The following is a 20,029-nucleotide window of genomic DNA, read 5'->3' as shown; positions in this document are numbered from 1 at the left end:
GATCACTTCAACCCATAATTTTGCACTGACAGCTGAGTATTCATGGAGTGGAAGGAAACTGGTGACTGATGACACACTGGTTCCCAACTATGGGTTGAGACCACTTTAAAGGGATCTCCAATATAAATCTGTGAGGTCATATGAGTATTAAGAGACAGGAAAGAAAAATATATTACTAAAACGAAATTAATTTATTCATCAGGGACACTGCTTATAAACATTAATATGATGAAAATGTGTCAGATTTAGCCAAAAACTGATTTTCATCTGCAGTCCCTGGGCAAGATGATGTAAGAAACAGACAAGCCCTGATTCATGGATATTTGCTGGCTTCACTGTATTGATGACTATTTATATAATTATTTTCGTTTTTTAAATTTATATATTCATTTTGTTCCCTCTTGAGTTATGTAATATTTATGATTAGAGTTATCACTACTGCACCTAAAAGTTGAAACATGGTTAGTTTGGGGCTGGATGAACATGAACATTGTCACTGAACTCAGATTTTTTAAGGCATACTAAAAAACATAAAACATCAGATAGATGAAACATAAAACATCAAAGCACATGTATTTTGTGTGTGTGTGTGTGTGTCATTTTTTTCTTGTGTAATAGATATTTTACACATTTATTCGTCTGACCCCAACAGTCATTCAAATGAAACAACCAGACGGGAAACTCACTCTAAGATTGAACTGCTCTCAACTCTTTGGGCTTCATGCAAGAACATTTTCATATTTTTATCCCAAAACTGTTTTCAGCCTGATGAATGCCACCTGTTCACGAGGAGGTGCGCGTTCATGAGATGCTCATTAACATAATCCACGCCCCTGAAATTGCCATAATGGGCTCCATGTTCCGCTCCGTCTGTGGGCGAGTTTCATTCACAAAAAGTTCCCAAAGAGTAAAAACACCGCGCAGCTTCAAGTCCTGCTTTTAGAAATCAGAAGACAAAAACACAGGAGTGACAGTAGTACGAGACCTGGAACAATTAGACAATATGAATCCAGCTCACATGTCATCAGAGCAGCTCTGCACTGTGACCGAAATAAAAAGGGAATGATGTGACGTGAAGTTAGATGCTAAAAAACATATTTCTAAAGCAAAGCGCTCCGTGATGGGAGGAGGTCATGTGACAATCAGAGAGATATTACAGTATAGCTGTCTCTCTGTAGCTCTGTCCAGTATCATGTTGTGTTGCAGCTGACAGTGTAACATCAGCTGCAACATCATAAACTCTATAAAAAACCTTTCAGTAATTTGGCAGCCACGATGAAGATGATGATGATGATGATATGGTGAAGAGAATATTAGTTTTGCATTAAGTTTAATTGTTATGCATTTAATTTTTGTATTATCCAGCATATTTAAACTCCATATTAATTCAGATTACTGCATTATAATTGTAAATGAAGCAAATGTTTCTTCTCTGTGAAGAAAGGCAGAGACAATCTGTTCATGATACATACAACAGGTCTGGACCTCTCTGAAATTTCATTCATACCTGAAATCCACAAATGTTCTTAAATCACTCGTACGTGCATCTTAAAAACAAATTTGTTCATAGGAGTGGTCCTTGCATGAGGCCTATTGAGAGCACAGAGGCCATAACCTGTATTAGGGGTCACATGTAGACTTACCTTTTCTTTTTAAAGGGTGAAAAAATGTTTGGGAAGCACTGATCTAAACTAAACTCCTGCTTGCGTGAATGCAGTGTGCTGTTGACCGGTTCTGTGATAATTAAAGACAAGAAAAACTTTACTGATATAAATTTTAGTTTTATGATTAAAATGACAAAACTTGACAAGATAGGAAAACACAGAAAGACATCAGAGGAAAATGACAACACATTAAGAGGTGATGAAAATTGCAAGAGTTATGTCAGGGTCATGTAACATTTCTTCAATGTCAATTTTATTCAACATTGAAAAGAAAAGAAAAAAGAAAAGTAAATATTTCCACATTAAAATTAAATTGTATTTGGAGTATTTGAACACTTGTTAAAATAAACTGCAACATCAGTTTCCATTTTTGCTTTTAACTTTCCATAACTGAACTTGTATGAACTGGTTTTTACGACACATTGGCTTCCTGGTTGATGAGGGTGTTAAGATCCAGCTTTGTCTTCTCTAGAGCTGCAGTCTTGGCCCTCCGCGAGGGACGCACCACAGGAACTGACTCAGGAACATTCTCTCCATCACTGTAACAAAGACAAAAAGCAAGCAGAACAAGATGAATATTAATGAAAATACAGTGAAGGTATGAGATCATGTAAACGTGTACAGATAAATGCATCATGTGTCCTCATGCACTGACAGAACTAACTGGAAAACACTCACCTCTCCTCTGATGACTCTGCCCTCCTGCTTGGCTTTCTGCCTCCTTTGGCTGCGCAGACTTTCCTCTGACCTGTGACCAGAAAACACTCAGGTTACCTCACAAGGCTGAGTCAAAACAAGAAGAGGTCTACAGGGGCACAATGAACAACTGCATTTTAGATGAACAAACAGAACCCGGCATTACCTCTTTTGGCTCTCTTGGCAGATTTTGATAGATCGTCTGTTGCAGCCTCTGTGGAAACAGGGCAGACAGAACATTCATATTTTTATAGCTTCCTCTCTCTGCAAGCTGTATTCTTGTCTTGACAGATACCAAAAATGACAGAGTCAGGCATTTTTTAATCCACTTAGCAACATTCTGGTAATAAGACATAATCCTTTTACAGGAAGAGTTGTCATAACAGAAACAGGCACTGAGGAAACAACACTTCTATTATTGATGCTCAGCAGGTGTGAGGTTGTCTTTCATAGTGAGTTTTGCACATGTACCATCTGCATTGACATCCAGTGGTTGGAGTGCGGTGGCGCTGAGGAGCTCAGCCTGTTCTTTAGAATCCACCAGCTGATGAATCATCTTCTCCAGAGCACGCAGGCAGACACGGTCCTTCACCACCTGAAGACAAACACAGAGGGGAGGAAGGAGGGGGAATGAAAAATGAGGCTTTTTGAGAGGCAGACAGACTGATGTTTTAAACTGTATGACTGGTTGTGTGTTTTTATCTGTTTCTACCTGTACAAGCTGCTGCAGCAGCGTCTGCAGGTCTTTCCTGACAGTCTCCTCTCTGCTGAGCTCCAGGTTGCTAAGAGTCTTGGCATAGAGACGCACCTCGGGGGCTGTAGGGTCCTTCAACATCTCCCCACAGATGCGAACCGCCAAGTAGTCATGGACACACACCTCCTGAAGACAGATACGCATTGCATACACACACACACACTCAATCAGGGATTAATTCTGTTTTTGCCTCAGTGAGGTGTTATTGAATAGTTTAGTGAACCAGCTGTGTGTTAAAGCTCTGCACCCTCCAATTTAAACTGCAGAATTCAATCAGAGAGCAGGGCTGCAACTAATGATTGTTTTCATTATTGAGTCATCTTCTAATTATTTTTTCCAATTCATCGTTTGGTGCATAAAACCTCAGATAAGACTTAAAAAAAAAAAAAAAAAAAAAAAAAAAAAAGGAAAAAGGTGCATCACAATTTCCTACAAAGTGATGTTATTAAATGTCTTGATTTGTCTCATATTCAGTTTACTATGATGTAGAACCTGGAACCATCAAATGTTTGATCTTTTTTTGTTGAAAAATGATATAAATAACTATCAAATTAGTTATTTTCTTCGGATTAATTAATCTAGTAATCATTGCAGCTCTATCAGAGCCAATAAAAACACAACTAACAAAGCATTTCTCAATGGAGACAACCCAGACCTCTGTGTTGGCTGAAGGTTTCATGAGTGCACTTGGACGGGTCAGCTCAACAAGTAGCTCCACCACGTTGTTAACATCCACCTCAGCTAGTGGAGAGGTGGCTGGGGCGTTCATCAGAGTCCGAACAGTCGGCAGGAAACTCTCCTCCACGACCTCCTGGTGGACCCTAATACACACAAAGACACACTCCGTATTAGTTACATAAATAATCACTTCAACAAGGCAAACAATCATGGATGGTAAATACACAGATATAATAACACATCATTGATCAATCAAATTAATTTCTTTACTTAAAATTCTTGGATATCTAAATAATTTAACCACATGACTTATTTGTTTATGTATGTGTGACCTGCTCTCGCGGGCGTAGAGCTGGAAGAAGACACCCAGGCAGTGTCGTAAGCGGGTGTCATCCTCGGTGACGGGATTGTACCACAGCAACACCAGGCGGGACAGCATCTTGGCACTGGACATGCGGCCGGTATACATAAGTTTTGCCAGGCCCTCTGCTGTCTCTGTACGCAGGTCAGAAACCTGAAAATGATGAAACCACACAGATACTTCGATAAAATTCTCTAATTTTTCACCCGAGAAATCCAGACATCCAATACTGTCCAATACTAAGTAAATGTTTCACTTTGAAGCTCACTTCATTGTCCAGGAACTCTGACAGCATCACAACTATACTCTGCGCGGTGTCCTCTGGTACGTCTCCCTTCTCCTCAGCCGGTGGAGCGTCCTCTTCCTGCCGCTCCGGTGATTGGGTGGGCGGGGCTGTCTGAGTGGCAGCTGTTTCAGAGAGCAGCTGGAAGCCGAACAGCAGCAGCAGGTCGATGATGGCCCGCAGAGCACTGATACGTATCTTTACCTCATCCAGCTGGGCGATCTGAAAACATGAATACACAACAATTCTAGTACTGGCAGCTCGTGTCTGTCTGTTTGTGTCAGTGCACTGATATTAAAGTAACATATTTTCTCAATTTAGCTCTGGTAAGTTATCCAGCCACAAAGATTTAATGAATTTTAGATGAATAAAAACACATGTGGGAAACATTACCTGTAGCAGCAGGACCATGTGGGTTTTGGCAAGCTCCTTGCTGTGCAGAGTGCACGTTCCCAGACACACCACCGCCATATTGCGGACAGCAGGGTGGGCATTTGCAATACTGGGCAGGATCTGACAGACAGAGAAATACGGATTTCAACCAACATTTAATTTCCTCCGTACCTCCAGAGGTTCGCCAACATGAGATGATATTAACAAATAATAACCAAAGAATCTAAGGTTTCATCAGGTTGACATCCTTAAAAGAAATTATCATAATCATATCAAAGATAAGCATTACTCTGTGATGGTCATAATCTACAACCCTACTGCCAACAATTAGTACATTTTGGTATAAGACAGAAACATCTTGTGACATTAGAATTTAAAAAGAACCAGTGACCATACATACTAATGAAAAAACTGTGGCAACTAACTTTATCCTGATATTATTTATTTCTAAAAAGTCAAGTTGAATGTTGTCATTCGTACATCTATGGTACCAGTGGTGAAAAAGTTAAGAAGGTGTTGATTTATACCAGTGAGGACATTAAGGCGCTAATGGTTGGACCGATTCGAGTCTTCATGTTCATCTGCTTCAGCAGTTCAGCGCACATTGTTAGACACCTGAGAAGAGTCTCCGGGTCATTCTGAAATACAGAAAATAAACACACAATTCAAACCTTACATTGACTATTTTATATAGATGAAAAGTCCCATTAAGCTAATCAGGATATATTATATTTAATAACATGTAAAGACACAGAGGTGGTGGTTCTTGTGAAGTCTGTACCTTCTCAGTGCGGACCTCCTTGTCAGGTGGCTGACTGCTCTCTGCGATTTCCTGGATGACTTGGTTCCTGCGGTTCTCCAGCTCTGTGATGGAGTCCTTCAGCTCTGCTGCACGGCTGAACTGCTGAGCTGTGATACAATCCTCCAGGGCTTGTTTAGCCTCCAAGATACGCACCTTCACCTCTGCTAGCTGGATGGCAGGAGGGAAGAGAAGAGGGGGGCGGGGGGTCATAAACCGAAGAGAGGGGAGAGTCATTCCTCAGCTGGAGCACACTCCAGAGGATTCCTGACTGTTGAGACGAGCAACTAAAGGCAAAAACAACAACAGCTGAGGCTTTGGGCCAGGTTACCACCCTCTAGAGACTACTTTACCTCTACTCACTGAAAATGAAGGGACAGAGGAAGAGAGCAGGTGCACGAAGCAGATGGAAGCTAAACACCTGAGCTAGGATCGACTTCTGCATCAGTTTGGCCTCCAAGGTAGTGAATACTTTCACTGCTTATTGTAAATCAGGAGACTGAAATTTAATTAGACGGACTGTTGATCAGGACTGAAGTCCAACGTTGTGAGATAACCTCTTTCAGTCTATTTGTCTTCTTAGGTAACCACTGACTGTCACTGAAGTTAAATGAGGAAAAGTGATGAAGAAAACTAAAATTTACTCGACCAGACCACAAGACAAGCTCGCTGTACATGATCTACATTAGTTCAAACATATTTTGCCTCCAAATACCAACCATCCAGCTGGAGGTATCGAGGCATGAACAGATAGAAACAGACAGCGAGGGAACGTAAATAGAGCACAGAAGAATTTTTTCTTAAAACGTACTTTTATCAGAGAGTCTTTCCTGATTTTAATTCATTTCACTTACGTCTTTTGTTTTTTTTTTAAAAAGTTTCTCCTGTTTAATTTTACACTGAATTGGTTTTATCTGTAAAATCGAATGATTTTATATGTCTGTGTTTGTAACGAGGGTTTTATAAAGAGTGCTCTATATATAAAGATTATAATTATTATTAGATTAGCGTAGAACAGTGAAAAGTTACAAACCAAAACAATTAAGAAATAAATTTGTTGGTAATCTCACTTTTAGAATATAAATACATTTTATTATGTTTAGTTCCTTCATAGTAATCATTCTTTCTCTGGCTTGTTAATATTTCAAAATTTCCTATCTAATAAAATCAAGTTCTTTGCCAATATGTGATGTTTTCATCCATCCAAAAAAAAAAAAAAACAACACAGTAGGGCGATTGGACAGGATTACTGAATCTAATTGCTCCTGGGTGCTTTCAGCTGGCAGAGTGTTCCCCACCTGGACCTGCTGCCTGCGGCTCTCGTTCTCATCCACTGGCTGACTGGCTTCCATGATGGGCTCCCTCACATCAGAGATGATTTCTGCCACCTGTGTAACACAAAGCCAGCTCATTTAGGCATCAATCTCAGCGGTAATGACACCACCACTGAATGGAAAATCTGTCTCATTTCGTGACATCTCAAACAAAAGAGCTTTCGTAGCAGAGGACAGTTTCATTAAAGCCTCCGTTAGTGCAATCATTTTCCACCTAAGTGTGTCCATCTGGAAACATTGACAAATAATTTTGTCTTTTATATTTTCATTTCTGCCTAATTGTTCTATCAAATGAGTTTATGAGGGGTAGTGATATATGCATTTCTGCTTGCGTGTGTTTCCCACAGACGGCAGTGAATCTACAATGGTGAAAGAGTTCAGATTCATGTGTTCAAATGTAACTCACAGTCTGTATGCGTCTGTGATCGTCGGGGATGAGGGTGAGGAGTTTCTCAGTGAGCAGGGAGACCAGCGAGGACGGCGTCTGTGGCAGAGCCAACATCTCCTGCAGTACAGTCAGCACTTGCTTCCTACAAAGACAAAAAGAAAACCAAAGTCTGACTAAAAACATCAACAAGCTGATGATAATATTTAGAAAATTGGACAAAATCAAACAAAATCAGACAATTTGTCCTGAAAGGCAGTTATGAAAAGCGCTGAACAATAAACTTAATTTATTGAATTAATGACACTATGGATCTCTTACTGAACTAAATTAACTTATATTGCAAATTACAATACATTGTCTGAGTCTTTAACCGACCAATCAGCTCACAGCCTAATTCACAAGTCCAGACAAGGAAGTGAGCCACCACAAGTTAGGGAATATACTTAAATGATGTATTTAAAAAGCTAGTGTTACATTTATTTTTAATCAAGGTAAATCTTTTGATAAAAGATTTTAGATCATATTGTCCTAAATCCTCTTTTTCATTAGTTTCTAATCCTTCATTCAGATTCTTTTTCTCTCATAACTTTCACTTTTCCAATATGGTGTCCAGACAACCAAGCAGTTACTCCTCCTCTTCATCTTCTTCCTACCTTTTACCATCCCTATCCAAGTCCTCTGACAAGTCTGAGCATTTGCTCCCCGAAGCTGTTCAGATGATTAAGCAGTAATCCTATTTCCAGACTTATATTTGCCCTCTATCCATCCTTCCCTCCCATTTTCTCCCAACACTTTCTCACTCCTTGCCTTCGCATTTGGTGCCCAGCTATTTGTTAAGGTGATTTTCTTACTGCATCTTCCAACCTCTGCCTCATTTCTTCATCTGTTTATAGGGACCGTGAGGAGTTCTAACCACTATAAACAATATGGAGCAATGGCTTTATGAGAAGGTTCCAGTTTTTGCTTGGCCTGTGCACACATACATAATCACACAGATGACAGGATGCACATTCCTGCCAATATACTATGCCACTGATTTACAGGTGGCAGTAACACACCAAGAAATGCATCAATACATTGGCAAAACTGTCATTGACTTTTATTAGTTTTATCGAATTCTTATCCGATTTGAAATCTATTTTACTGTTTTTTAATTATTATTCATCTTTCTTTTTTTTCCCACGTGTGCATTAGTCTTGGTTTGTACTGTTTACATTTATTTTGTCATATTATCAGCTTGTCAGTCATCTGTAAATCACTTTGAATTGTACTAACCTGTATAAAGGTGCTATTCAAATAAAGTCTGATTGACTGATTGATTGATAGTAAAGGAAGGAAAGAAGAAGACTGCAAGCAAACATGGATGTAAACAATGCTGTTTTCAAAAAGCTTTGCAAATGTTTATGAAGAAGAAAATGCATTCAACACATTTGTTAGACCTAAAGGATACACAATGCGTTATGGTGAGAAACACTGAATGTAAATAGACCTTTTCTTTGTTTACAAGAAAACTCCACAGGACACCTTTTTATCATCCTACCAGCGCAACCATGTTCCCCATCTTACCTGCCACCCTCCTCGTTGGTGTCCAGACAGCCGATGAGATGGATGAGCTGCTGCGAGATGAACTCCTTGGTCATGACCAACTCCAGCTGGTTAAAGTCAGCCCTCTGCTCCTCTGACAGCACTGGCACTGCCTTCAGATATCTACAACAGTCAGAGTCAAGAATTATACAACTGAGAGACAACAGCAGCTCTTGAGGCACAGCCAGACAATTCAGCAGCACACTCTGAGACAACAAAGCCAAAAATCAGGCAGTGACCTGGGTGCCTGAGTGACGGTGGTATTACTCAAAATAAGTAACAGTTATATTAAATGCAACATTTTAGGTAGCTAAAAATCCTACCAGCACTACCTACAAGCAGGTACACACAGCTGTATCAGCTATCAGCTAGCCACTGGGTCATTCATACAAACCTGTAATAGTCTCTCTGTAAATAGTCTCTTATTTCATCATCGACATATTTTATGAGCAGATAAGTGTTAAGTGTGCTGCTAACTTATAGCAAATCTATTTAAGGAGCATTTCACACTACAGCATCCCACACATTTGGCAGGTGATAAAACAGCAGTGTGGTCTAACTGTGACGCTTAGGGAGGATGATATTTGAGTCCTGGGATTTAACTGGATGCATGAGTGTGGACGGTATTCTGTGATTTATGCAAGAGATTAACAACAAGAAAATTCAAAAGGTGTGTCTGTGTAACAGGAGGAATATGTTTTTGTATTTTGAGTGTGTACAGCTACATTTCAAAGTAGTTGTAGCACATGCTGCGTGCCTGAGGCGCGTGAATCTAATCACAGCTGTTTTTAGAGTATCTGGCTTTGATCTTGTAAATAGTTTTTTTCTAAAAAAAAAAAAAAACCAGACTTACAAATGCAATGAGCATCAACAGATGTTGTTTGACTTGTTTGGTAGAGATAAGAGTCTTTTTTATGTAAATGTCACACTTCACTAAAATTACACAGGTTAGGTTAAATTTAAACCATTAGTTAGCCACACTATTAAAGCAGTTATATAAGCTTTAAGTTAGCCACACAGTTACATACAGAAAGAGCTCCTCTGTGAACACCGCCTTCAGATACCTGGAGTTATAACATGTTTATTATGGCAACTGTGTTCTGATAATCATCAATGAAACCTGTTAATTAGTTGTCTGGTCCAGATGTTACTCAACAACAACAGTAAAACATACAGCTGATAGCAAGAAAATATAAATATAATCTAGTGAATATCTATCGCCTTTCTCACCCATAGAGGTAGTCGGCATATGTGGCAGCATCTGGTAACACTTGTTCCAGCGTTTCTTCACCATCATCCCCTTTGGCTTTAATGAACTCACACAGGGCTCTCCAGTAAAGCACATTCTCACAGCTCAGAGAGTCAACTGGGATCAGCTTCCTGTTGAAAACACACATCTTTAATTTCTGGCATCTCATTTACAGTTTCACTCATGAGATCTAGAGAGAGAGAAAGCGCACCTGTTGTCAAGCTGCACTCTGTTCTGCAGCAGATCATCAGTGGGTGCGCCTTTGAATATGGCTTTGAGTGTTTCCAGAGCCGTTTGGGAGCAGTTCTCCACATCAAGCCTGTGGAGCAGCTCTATGATATCACCATTCAGCCGAAGCAGCCAGGACGGCAGCAGACGAGCACAAACCACTTCCCTCACCGCTTCTACAACAGACACACACACACACAGCCGGTCATACAAATTAATTGTGCACAATGTCATTTCTCACTGCAAGTAATAACTAAATTGAATTTTTGTTATTGAAAAAGAACCGGCACACAATCTGGTGTTACCTGATGTGTCGTGGAGTCCCTGCTGCAGTAGACTCACTCTCTGTGCAATGGTCAGAGCTTTAATGTGGACTTTGTCTGCCAAAACCTGAAACAGGAAACAAAATTGTGTTTAAATTTTTTTCTGGAGTTATAACAAACCTAATTTCACAAAAATCCATGTTTAATCAGATCATGATGACAACTTTATTGTGTATGGTTGTTGATGCTGACTTGCCATATGCGTGCCTCAAATTTATACTTGATTATTTGACTGCCTGTGTGGCTACCTGGAAGGCTAACTTGCGGACGTTCTCTTTGATGTCCCGGGTGCGTTTAAGTACTTTGGGGAGGGTCTGAGGAGACATGGCGATGCAGGAGAGGACGGCACGTCGCACCTCAGCATTACTATCATTTTCCAGAATCAACATGTAGGCTGAACAGTGGAGAGATGGAGAATTTGACAGTTAGAAAGAGAAAAGATACAGATAAGAACATTCAAAATACAAGGCCATGAAGTGAGCAGGAACTCTACATTTCTGCTAGATGACATCAACAAGTCATGCCAGCAAACACCCACACTGGGTTGAGTATTTTTGTTATACCACAACAGATTTCTGGGTTCAAACACACCATCTGCTACTCTCCAAATACAAACCGCTGATGGTGGGGCAGTCAGGATCCATTGGCTGCTGCAGGCGGGTCATTGCCAAGGCAGCCTGAATCCTCACATTGGGGAACTTGTCAGTGACACGGACCAGCATGGCTTGGTGGATGCGATCGAAGAGGTCGTCATCAATCTGGGCATTCTCTGCCATGCTGCCCAGTAACTTGTTAATCAGCTGGCACACACGGAAACGCACCGCATGGCTACTAGCTTTGTGAGACTGAGGAGAGAGGAAGGTAGAAAGGGAACAGTCCATTGGAATTGGAAAAAGAGGAGTGAGACGTGGGGTTGGGGAGAAAGAGGCAGATAGTACAGGAAGACGAAAGGACATGGTTTGAAGGAAAGAGGACGAGCAGAGATAAAGGGTTGTATATCGCAGGAGCATAGGAGTGAGAGACAAATGGAGTCCGACAAGAAGGAGAGAGGAGACAGATGGGACAGGGCAAAATCAGATTAAGAGGCTGCAGAGACATCAATCATGTCAGAGCTTATCTGTACAGAAAATGCTCAACAAAAAAAGGAGGTTGTTGTCATTAACACAAGAAATGTTTGGGGTTCACTGATTTTTTAAAAATGATGATGATTATTAATCTCAAAAAGTTGAGTTTGTGATTATTTATCACACGCCTTAGCCACAATGCATATGCTCATGTAATATAAATACCTCCAACAGGAAGTTGAAGATGAAACTCAAAAATGGATGATCATCCTCTGCTTCTTCGTCTTCCTCCTCCTCTTCCTCCTGCTGCTCCTCCTCCTCTGTTTTAGGAGGAGACTGGAAACTTGTGGCGAACCTCGCGACAAATTCAATGACATTTTCGACGGTAGGTTCCCGCTTGTACACGATCATAGCATACTTCAGGTAGTGGACAAACTCCTCGTGGAACAGTGTCTTGTCCTCAAGCTGATGGAGGAGATGGAGGAGGTCAGCAGGCAGGTGACAGGGGATGCAAACCAGAAGAAACAATAAAATGGACAATACGTTTCTGTAAAAGTTATTCAGCACAGCGAAAAAATAAAGCTATCAGAATAGAGAACCATCCAGACCTCTCAATATGTCTTTTATGACATGTTTGTTTTCTGTCCCCAGGGTCAAAAAAAGAAGAGATGGTATTCAATTTCTGTCCACAACAAAACTGGAGGTCTACTCCAACTCTTGGTTCTTTAACACTGTGGCTTTATGTATTTATTTATATTTCTCACTGCACAGTAATTTTTAATTCTTCTGTTTAATTGTGTTTTTCAGAGCTGCAACTAACGACTTATTTTCATTATCAATTTGATTATTTTCTTGAATAATAGATTAGTTGTTTGGTCACAATGGTGAAAAATGTCAATAACTGTTTCCCAAAGCCCAAGCTGATGTCCTTAAATGTCTTGTTTTGTTCCAAACAACAGTCCACAACCCAGATCAGTTTACTGTCATAGAGGACTAAAGAAACCAGAAAATATTCACATATGAGAATATGGACATTTTCTTCTTTGATGGCAATCAAATAGATGGCAATTAATTTAATAGTTGGCAACTAATAGATAAATCATTGTAGTTCTAGTATTTTTATCTTCGCTTTTCCTCCATTCTTTTAAATTCTATGCATGTGTCTTTTTATATCATCTTGCATTTCTTCCTTCTTTCTTTTTATGTCTTATATAATGGACTTTGAATTGCCTTGTAGATGAAAGGTATGATTTTATCATAATAAAGCTTTGACCCTAGAAACCAATAAGAGGGATGTGAGGCCAAAACAGCACACAACCACACCTACATATGATGGTTTTAAACAGTGAAAAATGTGTTAAAGTGTTTTAAAAGTGTCACATGTTTAAAGGATAGGTTCATATTTTTTCCAAGTCTCTCTTAAAACAAATGTCAGGTGTGCACATGAATACTAAAATAGGTTTTCCTCACGGTAATCATTCCTCCTGTTCATACTGGCTATTAAAAAAAAAATCAAATGTGCTTTCAATGCAAGTGGTGGGGCCAAAATCCACAGTGTGTCCAAACAGTCACTTTGTGCAAAAATGCATTTAAAAGTTGATCTGAATCTTATATGAGGCTTCAACAGTGTTAAGTGGATATCTGCAACATTTGCAGTCTTTTTAGCATCAAATTCCCTCTTTGTGTTTCTTCTGACAGTGTGTCCCTGTTGAGCTGCGGTGGAAGTATAGTAACAAAAAGAGTGACTTTGGCATTAAAAAGACTATAACGTTGAAATATATCTACTTGATTTCACTAATTTAGATGGCTGAAGCTTCATATTCACTTCAGATAAACTTTTAAATACATTTTTACACAGAAGGAGGACTATGTAAATATGCCCTCCCATCACTAGTGCTTTATAAAATTATCTTCTAATGGCCATTATGTACAGGAGGAGTCATTATGGCAAGAAACCCCTATTTCAATGTTCATTTGGGCACCTGATTATTATTTCATGACAGACTTGAAACGTTGTGAACGTTGCAGACAAACAGCAGCTTCACGTTTCCGCACAGATCTCACCTTGTTGTAGCGGCTCTTCAGACTCGCCACCAGCTTCGCCTTGTTGTTGTGGCCTTTCTGAGCGCGCTGAAACGCCTCCTTAATGTCCATTTCGTTGTCCGCAGTCATCTTTCCTCTACAGAAAACCACAGTAAAAAAGTGAAATTACTAACACAACTGTAAAAGCTTCCCTCGCAGAAACTTTCAGCAACGTCTGAATTAAATGATACTAACGGCAGCAGCCTTTTTTTCTCTAGTGTCTCATTAGCAAACTTAACGAAAGCCCCACCTCGAGAGAAGAGCAGGAAAACAACGTAACCTGGCTCGCCAGAGACACTAGAGCATACTTTATCAGAATATCAACACGGACATCATATTATCCAGTAGAAGTGAACTTTATTTAAGTTTTTAAAATGTATTTACCGTTCCTGCAATTTTCCTCAGGAAACACTGCCGCCTGTTTTCAAATTCAACTGTGGTGTCGTTCTCGCGAGAACGTGAATGCGTAATATCGATTTCTACGTAATGACGTATAATAACGGGAGTGCGCCCTGGGTTTAGCCTTGCAGGAGACGTTCCTGTCAGGCTCAATTGTGTATTAAATAAATACCATTTTTCTGCAAGTAGGATCGATTTTTTAATCAGCTTTTTGATTCTTTAATTTATCTATAGTACTAAATACTCGTTATCTTTTTTGCCATTTGGATTTGTGAATCAAATCTGCCAATGTCTATATTATTTGTATTTGTATTATATTTGTATGTATATCTATGCTGGACATAAATTAATTAAAATATGTATATGTTTAAGGTCTACTGACTGATTCTACTAATAGAGCTACTATACATCCATGATCAGGCTCTGCACAAATCCAGCTTTCTTCGCCCAGGACTGGCAGACCTATCAAGAACCATAAATTACAAATGATCATTTGATTGGCTTTTTTAAGGGTGAACTGCAAGGATGTATTCAGGAGAAGAATACACAGGTATTAGCATTGCCTGTGACCAAAATATCAGGGAAAAAGACCTATAGTTTATGAATGGCAAGTACTCAGACAGCAGCCACTGTATGAGACCACTTATTGATATTTAGCTTACAGCAGTCATATTGTACGTTTATTATTTATCAATCATTAATAAAAATAGATTTTAAAAAAAACAATTAACCATATTATTTGGTTGGATGAAAGAAATCATCTCCTACACTGGATCACTAATCTGCTAATATTTCATATCCCACATATGAACTGTTTGTACTAGTGTTCAACCCCTCATGTTGGTGTTGTGGTGTCCAAGGCCACAGCTGCCGGGCAGCTGGGGAGGGGTCACAGCAGACAGTTCACCCGTGGGAAGGGCAATGACAAGCATCTCTGCAGGCGGACAGGGCTCTCCATATTATGGGAACAGCAACGGCAGCCATCTATCTCTGGAAATCAATTTAATATAGAGGGTACTCTGTCAGGCTATTTGCTTTAGACCTGTGTGCATGAGGGTGTGGGATTATCAGAAAGGTGTATTATCATATTAAATATTCATAATGGTAGATGTGGAAGGGATAAAAGTCTGTCCATTAGTCCATACACCTACTCTGTCATAAGCTTAAAAGATGTGAAAAAACAACTTCTAGCTTTTGTACATCGATGGACCTACAGTATCACAACACTTTCTTTCCAGAGACCAACCCCCACCTGTGTAAAACTGCTGTGCGAATCATAAATCATACAATTTCTCATTACATTGCACTTACTTACATGTTGTAATATTGTCCAATAATTATAGTCTGAATTGCTACATTAATCTCACATGGGCTCCATTTATCTCTTTGAGGCCATGTTTTTTTTTGTCATTTTAAAGCTTCAGTATGCTTAACATGAGCTTCATCTGATGTCAAAACCCGTTCAGATTGTGTTTTGCATGTTGTATAGTCTCTACGGGATGAATGCTACACTAATGGGGCTAATGATGTACATTTTGGGACAGTGTCTCCTTGAAGGCATTCAAACTGACAGAAAAATTGTGTTAAAAATGAGAAAGAGAGCTTGAGACAGACAAACCAGGCCTACTTTTACGCCTTCACACACCTGGCTGGTTGCTGCCTTAAGTGGCATAATTGCCACATTGTTTGTTTCGGAAAGGTACAAAAAGTGTTGGATAAAGCCTTCAAATGGTGCTTATATGGTGCATAATCCTAAATAAAGTTGTGTTAAATCACATTACAACAAATTAACAAAGAAAAACTGACCTGGTATTAGCATATTAGTTTGGGTGAACAGGGTCAGTTTGGACCAAGCAGCTAATTTTTGCTGTAAAAGATCCCATTCATGGCTGTGACTGCGTTAAAGGGGTCCTCCATTGATTTTACACATGCAGGTCAGTTTACTTGTCATGGGGATTAGCTACTACTCAGCCTATTAAAACAGTTCTATAATGTCTTCTGTGGCTCTGACGGAGCTTTTTGAGTGTGAGAAAATGACCCCAGTGATGTCATCAGGGTTATCCCAGCTTGTGATTGGAGATCACAATTTTTTTTACCAGGGAGCCTGGGTTACAGAGTGGGGACATTTACCCGGCAGAGAGGATCTAATGGAAAGATAATATGGACTATATAAATATTGACATCATGACAGCTCCCCAAAAGTGACACCAAAACTTCTTGTCGCCTGGTGCAGCTAGCCCCCTGGTGGCTTGCTGCAGTATAGGTCATAAATCCCGCCCTCTCCATGTTAGCAGATGGAACATGAGCCAAATGAAAAAAATCAGAGTACACGTCAAACAAATTTTTCCCAAAGATGCTTTCTGTCATTTTAGGTAGTTCTTACCATGCTGATGTTTGTCCAAGTGCTCATTTTTCTGATAAGTTTGTTTTTAAGTAGGTATTTGACGATATAAAAAGGGGGTGTGGCATCATGATGGACAGCTGTGACAGCCACTCTCAATCCTCCGTTAGGCGGCAGGGACAGCTGAGGGTCTGCCATCTGGCCCACTGACTCTACTATGCAGACTCTGGCTCCAAATAAGGTCACACAAACAAGATGGCAGCTCCCAGAGAGGAGATATTTTGGCTTCACTTTTGCATAGCGCTAGGAAGTGGAGATGCTAGTATAGATAATATAGATAATACTGAGTTGCATTATGGGAAATATAGGATGTAGGAGTATTATGGGGGTTTTACTCAGGACTAGAAGTCAGGAAATCTCGGCCTCTGTGCATTTAATTATTATTTTTTAAAACTTTCTATCATCAAGTCCTCCAATGTTATGGCACTGCAATACTAAATTGCTGGAGTGCCCCTTTAAGGTTATGAAAGCAATTTTAGTCAGTGGTACTCACATGTGTATGAGTGTGTTTTTGTGCATTTTAAAATCCACAGCACAAAAACGAACTGATAAGCATAAAGGGTACAGTTTCACAAAGTGTTTACCTTAGAAACAAATAATTTAACAGCAATCCATCCAATAGGAGCAGCAGCAGAAGCAGCAGCCTGGTAATACAAAACGTACTTAGTAGTAATCTATGTTGCTGTTTAGCCATAGAGCCCACGGTAGCACCACTGAAATTGCTTCCATTATATTGTGTTTACGGTATCCGACTGATGGAGTAAAATAACACGACTGGACCCCTGGGACCCCCCCTCCTTCCCCTCACACGGTGATCGGCACTGATACAGCAGCGCCGGTAGGGGCGGGGCAGCACTGCAGCAGTGCGCTTCTCGAGCTGTCTCCGGTAAAGCTCCATAGGATACACGCGCCCCTCTCCGCCCCTGCTGCGAGACAGGTGGTTGGACTGTATGCCTTCATCCTCGAGCGCCCGGAGTAAGAAAACAAATCTGTTGGCAGCAGGGAAGGGTCGGTTGGCGCGAGCGCGTCCCCGATGGACTTCCAGCGTGTGACCTCCGCGATCACCGGGCGGACAGCCGGAGAGGGGGGCAACAACCGGAACGCAAGAGGAGAGCCCCGCCGATCCACTACCAAATGTTTTCCACCGAATTGCTCGAGCTGCTGTTCACGGGAGGGGGTCTACCGACAGCGGAATGAGATGCAAGAATAAAAAGTTGACACGATTTCGGTGGGGAATTTTCGTCTGAGAGGCGGCAGGATCATTTCTGACTATCCTCCGGGTCTGGGAAGTTCCCTTGAGGGGTGGTGGGGGGGTTTCATTATGGCTTCAGGCGCCGGTAAGGCTGCACAGCCCCCCGGGCCGGGCTCCGCCGTTAACGGGACTGCGGCAGAGTTCCCGAACATCGAGCAGGAGCTGTACGACTACCAGATGCACAGCAAGATGTGCAAGAAGATCGCGCAGCTCACCAAGGTAAGACCCGCCGGTGACACCGAGAGAGAGAGGCGCGCCGCCGGGACGCGCTGTCACTGAAATCTGTCAGGATGATCTGATGTCTGCTCTCACCGCCGCTGCCATCGCTCTGAAACATAATTACATGTTGAGAAGGCGACCTGTAATTATCCTGTGATACAAGGAAACAAACAGATGCCACAGAAAAAAATGTAAATGCTCACAGAAAGATGAAATTGATCTGCAAGAGATATGAGAAGCATATATACAGTATAAATACAATGTTAGAGTAATAGACACTATGAAGTCATAATATTCGTGCTTTGGCAACATTATAGATGATCAGTATGTTACAAGGCATCCTGATCTCTTGGGATAATGATTGGAAAACTTGGATCAGGGTACATTCGTCTTCGTGACTGACAGTAATCAGACATCAATGAGGGCTTTAGGTTGCTATAGGAAGCAGATCTTCTGCAATTTTACAGCCAAGCCTATTAAGACATCAATTAACAGTGATGGATCACATTTTCTATTAATCGATTTACGGTTTTGTCTCTCTAAAATGTCAAAATCAAAATAATCTAACATCACATTGCAAAGATAGCACAAATGCCAAAACCCATAATCATGTTTCTTTGTTTGGACAACAGTCACAAAAACACAAAGCTATTAATTTATAGTGATATGAAATAGATATGAGCACCAAACCTCACCTTTAAGAAGCTGTAATGTTTTGTATTTGTCATTATAATCAGTGGTAATTTTCCATAATTATTATTATTTCTTTATTAGCACAAACATATCATGCTGTGAGCCTTTGTGCTGTGCGCTTATTAGTGTGCAGGCAGGGATGCTTGACAGCTGCAGCAGCAGTACATCTGAATCTGCTCTGGCTTTTCATACAGTAAGCAGTGCTGCTATATGGGGGAGTTCTCCTTCTTCTTCTCTGCTTCACAATAATGCTTACAGAGGCAGGGCATGACCCATCGCTTGTTGAGCTATGACAATTACTGATGACTGTGCAGTTCTCATCCTCCCTCATGGCCTCACCTCTGTGTAGCCTGTAGGTGTGTGTGTATATGTGTGTGTGTCCAGGATGTGCAATGTATTACAGCATTTGTATTTGTGTGTGTGTGTTGTTCCAAAGGCTTCCTCTCTCTCTCTCTCTCTCTCACACACACACACACACACACACAAACAGAGATGTCACAGATGAAGGGTCAGCACTTGTGTCTGTGCTTGTTAGGGATATTTGCCAGCCTAGTCCTTCTACTCCTCATGCCCCGCCACTCCTTCCATCCTAATATTTCTCCTCCGAAGGCTGAACTTGTTTCTCTGCCTTGAAACTTTATGCAAGCCCTGCCAGCCTTACTTTAGCTCTTTGATGACCGCAGTAAATAAACCCGAGGCCCAGAGCGCTGATGAAATATAAGAATCATCAAATCCGATATTTGGTGTAAGCGTTTTCTCTGAGCTTTGGGATGTGGGGCATGTGACACATGGTTTATTTGAGTGTTTTGGGGCGGGTGTAGAGTGGAGAGGAAGTGGGAAATGGGTCAGCTGTGGTAACCTTATATATTTAATAACCCTTACTCTCTGTGTGCATGAACATTGAAGCTAGCGCACGCACACACATGCACTTGCACTTAACACACCTCCTCACGTCTGCCTGTCCCCCGCTCCTCCACTCACCCATCCACACAATATGTACCATACCAGTATGCTTGACTTACAGGCGTCCCCCTCTCCCCCTCCTCCCCTCTTCATCCTCACCTTCTCCCCTCTCTTTGCCAGCGAGAGTGGTCCGCCTTGGTTGAATGGGTGCTGCTAAAGATAAACCAGTAGCACGTCAAGAGTGTGTTTACATGGCGGAACAAGCCAATGGGAAGAAAGCAG

At 40.9% G+C, this 20,029-nt stretch overlaps 2 protein-coding genes and 1 long non-coding RNA gene across 4 annotated transcripts in view; 2 read left to right on the top strand and 1 right to left on the bottom strand.

Moving 5' to 3' along the window:
- Nucleotides 1-1,760: 1,760 nt before the first annotated feature.
- Nucleotides 1,761-14,369, bottom strand: ncapg (non-SMC condensin I complex, subunit G). Its single transcript, XM_042398050.1, has 22 exons — nucleotides 14,265-14,369; nucleotides 13,863-13,977; nucleotides 12,024-12,263; nucleotides 11,351-11,579; nucleotides 10,983-11,128; nucleotides 10,717-10,801; nucleotides 10,395-10,587; nucleotides 10,165-10,314; nucleotides 8,917-9,057; nucleotides 7,369-7,492; nucleotides 6,927-7,016; nucleotides 5,611-5,799; nucleotides 5,357-5,467; nucleotides 4,830-4,949; nucleotides 4,422-4,658; nucleotides 4,125-4,306; nucleotides 3,770-3,935; nucleotides 3,073-3,240; nucleotides 2,832-2,955; nucleotides 2,527-2,574; nucleotides 2,343-2,412; nucleotides 1,761-2,203 (listed from the first exon to the last, which is right to left on the bottom strand). Exons 2-22 carry the CDS (start codon nucleotides 13,968-13,970, stop codon nucleotides 2,077-2,079), a joined length of 3,048 nt encoding a protein of 1,015 aa, XP_042253984.1. The 5' UTR covers nucleotides 13,971-13,977; nucleotides 14,265-14,369; the 3' UTR covers nucleotides 1,761-2,076.
- Nucleotides 7,041-7,456, top strand: LOC121887326. Its single transcript, XR_006092958.1, has 2 exons — nucleotides 7,041-7,155; nucleotides 7,310-7,456. It is a non-coding gene; the product is annotated as an uncharacterized LOC121887326 (long non-coding RNA).
- Nucleotides 14,370-17,270: 2,901 nt separating the features above from the next.
- The window catches only part of fam184b (family with sequence similarity 184 member B), a 28,131-nt gene continuing 25,372 nt past the window's right edge, over nucleotides 17,271-20,029 (top strand). For both annotated transcript variants that reach the window (XM_042423517.1, XM_042423513.1), the window contains exon 1: nucleotides 17,271-18,151. In XM_042423517.1, coding sequence (XP_042279451.1) covers nucleotides 18,002-18,151 — 150 coding nt within the window. In that variant the 5' untranslated portion in view covers nucleotides 17,271-18,001. The remainder of the gene's footprint in view (nucleotides 18,152-20,029) is intronic.

The sequence above is a fragment of the Thunnus maccoyii genome, chromosome 2, assembly GCF_910596095.1.
Source record: "Thunnus maccoyii chromosome 2, fThuMac1.1, whole genome shotgun sequence".
In the NCBI taxonomy this organism is placed as follows: domain Eukaryota; kingdom Metazoa; phylum Chordata; class Actinopteri; order Scombriformes; family Scombridae; genus Thunnus; species Thunnus maccoyii.
The sequence above is the reverse complement of the archived record's forward strand: the minus strand, read 5'-3'. Positions and strand labels throughout refer to the sequence as shown.